The sequence below is a fragment of the Octopus bimaculoides genome, chromosome 18 (genome assembly GCF_001194135.2).
Source record: "Octopus bimaculoides isolate UCB-OBI-ISO-001 chromosome 18, ASM119413v2, whole genome shotgun sequence".
In the NCBI taxonomy this organism is placed as follows: Eukaryota; Metazoa; Mollusca; class Cephalopoda; order Octopoda; family Octopodidae; genus Octopus; species Octopus bimaculoides.
The window spans coordinates 27,833,611-27,835,850 of record NC_068998.1 but is presented as its reverse complement, the minus strand read 5'-3'; the positions used below and the strand labels follow the sequence as shown (position 1 = coordinate 27,835,850).

At 34.3% G+C, this 2,240-nt stretch overlaps 1 protein-coding gene across 7 annotated transcripts in view; it reads left to right on the top strand.

The window, feature by feature from the left end:
* The window catches only part of LOC106876444 (potassium voltage-gated channel protein Shaw), a 59,815-nt gene extending 57,910 nt beyond the window's left edge, over positions 1-1,905 (top strand). For all 7 annotated transcript variants that reach the window (XM_014924995.2, XM_014924996.2, XM_052974252.1 and 4 more), the window contains one exon: positions 1-1,905. This exon is cut by the window's left edge and continues 538 nt beyond it. In XM_014924995.2, the coding sequence (XP_014780481.1) occupies positions 1-698 (698 nt within the window). In that variant the 3' untranslated portion in view covers positions 699-1,905.
* Positions 1,906-2,240: the final 335 nt, after the last annotated feature.

Sequence of the window (2,240 nt, the reverse complement as noted above, 5' to 3'; positions counted from 1 at the left end):
AAGATAGATTTTCAAACATTCCCATGAGTCTATGGTGGGCGCTGATAACTATGACGACGGTCGGGTATGGTGATATGGTGCCTTCTACTAACTTGGGTTATGTAGTTGGCTCATTCTGTGCCTTGACTGGTCTTCTCATGATTGGTTTCACTGTGCCCATTATAGTTAATCACTTTGTCCTCAATTACACACATATGCAGTCAGCTACAAAATCAGAGATGAGGCAGAAACACCGACAGAAGGAACTCGAAGAAGAGAGGAAATTAATGGGTGAACTAAAAGCAGAGTTTTCAGAGTCAAAAAGAAATAATAGTAAGAAACCGATGAAGACATTTTCTCTGAAAAAACATTCACCAGCAAATGTATGGAATAAGAACACTGAGAATGGTAGCAAGTCTGAATTCAGCCACCTTAACGAGTTAAGTAACATGGAAAACTATGGAAATGGAATATCGAGTAATAACGAAAAACTTACTGATGGCATAACCATGGAACACAAAAACTGGGATAAAACTAAAATACACAGTAGTTTCTCTAGCAATGATGATAATGAGCAAAATATGGATAGAGGTTATGAGGAGAAAGACGGTGCTAAATGTAAAAGTGGTAAATCTGCAAAAAAGTTACAATCACAGAATGATCAATCATTCCCGATGGAGGAATTTGGTGGAAATGATTTACGTACGTCGAATGTGTAGATTCTATTTTTTTAGATATAAAAACATTTGCTGGTATTTATGTCTCACACAGACACACTTTTTCAAAGACAAACATACATTCAAATAACATACATATACACATAATGAAGTGTGCTTTAAACTGTATGTATACACCATATGCACAATATATGCATTCATATATATATATATATAAATTAAGTGATCAAGCTGTCGCCTTATTGATTGATCACTCTAAGTTGGAGCTCCATCTCGAAAACAAAACTTTTTAAAGTTAGGAATTTCACTACTTCGACAAAGGAACATTGATATTGTGTAGAAATCCTTATATATTAAACTTGAATGGAAGCAAGGCTTACTCTTTCAGAACTAGAAATAATTAATCACTTTATGATATGATGAACACGTTGAAAAGAAAAATGTGGGAATTGTCAACAAGTGGAATACCCGACAATATCAATATAAATACTGAGTGATCATCAGTTGAGTCTTACGTATGTAATATATTGGAACATTTTGATTAACTGAGGTTATTCCTGCAATTAGTAGGCATATCCCCAATAATATCAGCCAAGTGTAACTTTTAGAAAATAATGTCGATGCTGAAAACAACAGGCGGATTTTAAACTTGTTACTCCTCTTCCACAGCGAAATATATTGTACTCAATTATTCAGGGTCAGCAATGTCCATTATAGTGCATAACTATCAACAACAAAACTGATGGAAAATATCTCAAACGATCACTTGCATTCATAGATAGAATTATGGTTATTGTGACAAAAGGAACACTGCTTCTGTTTGCAGTACCATTTACTGGAAAGCCGACCTGTTTGAATTTATATTTTCCGAGTGGAAGGTCGAATGTCCTAAAGCATATAATTACACCAATTAGACGAACATTTTGCCTTTACATAATATCTTCATTTGTATTAATGTCAACATGGGACAATTATTATTAGGAAAGATAAAAGTTTCTTCATATATAAAATACTCACTTCAATTAATTATGGCGGTAATGGGTATTTAAGATAGTGATGGAAATATAGCCATATTGAGAGATGGAAACTGTGAAATGTTCGGGAAACGAAACAGCAGTGTAGATATCTCTAAACACGTGGAACAGGATCTAGAGTTATGTCAAAACACTGTACCCAGATATGCTGAGATCTACGCAGATAAGAACATCGAAAGACATTTTAAATGTATTAAAGAATATACAAGTATTTACTGGTGGTTGTTTTAAATATTAATGACTTGTGTTGGATATGAAATGTTGATATGCGAGTTTATAGTTGTTTTTGTTGAGCAGAGTCAACTTGTTATGTCGTCTTAGAGATGGATTGGTTGCAGCAACGGACACTGGCTGTAAGTGGCTTGTCACGGTTGGAGGAGGGGATAGTGACAGATGAAAATGCGTGGATATGTGTAAACACTTTATTGCCTGTTTTTGTATGGATGAATATTGGTACTAAAAAAATATGTCGATGGGTGGATCTGTATGTATGTATGTATGTATGTATGTATGTATGTATGCATGCATGCATGTATATATATATGTATAC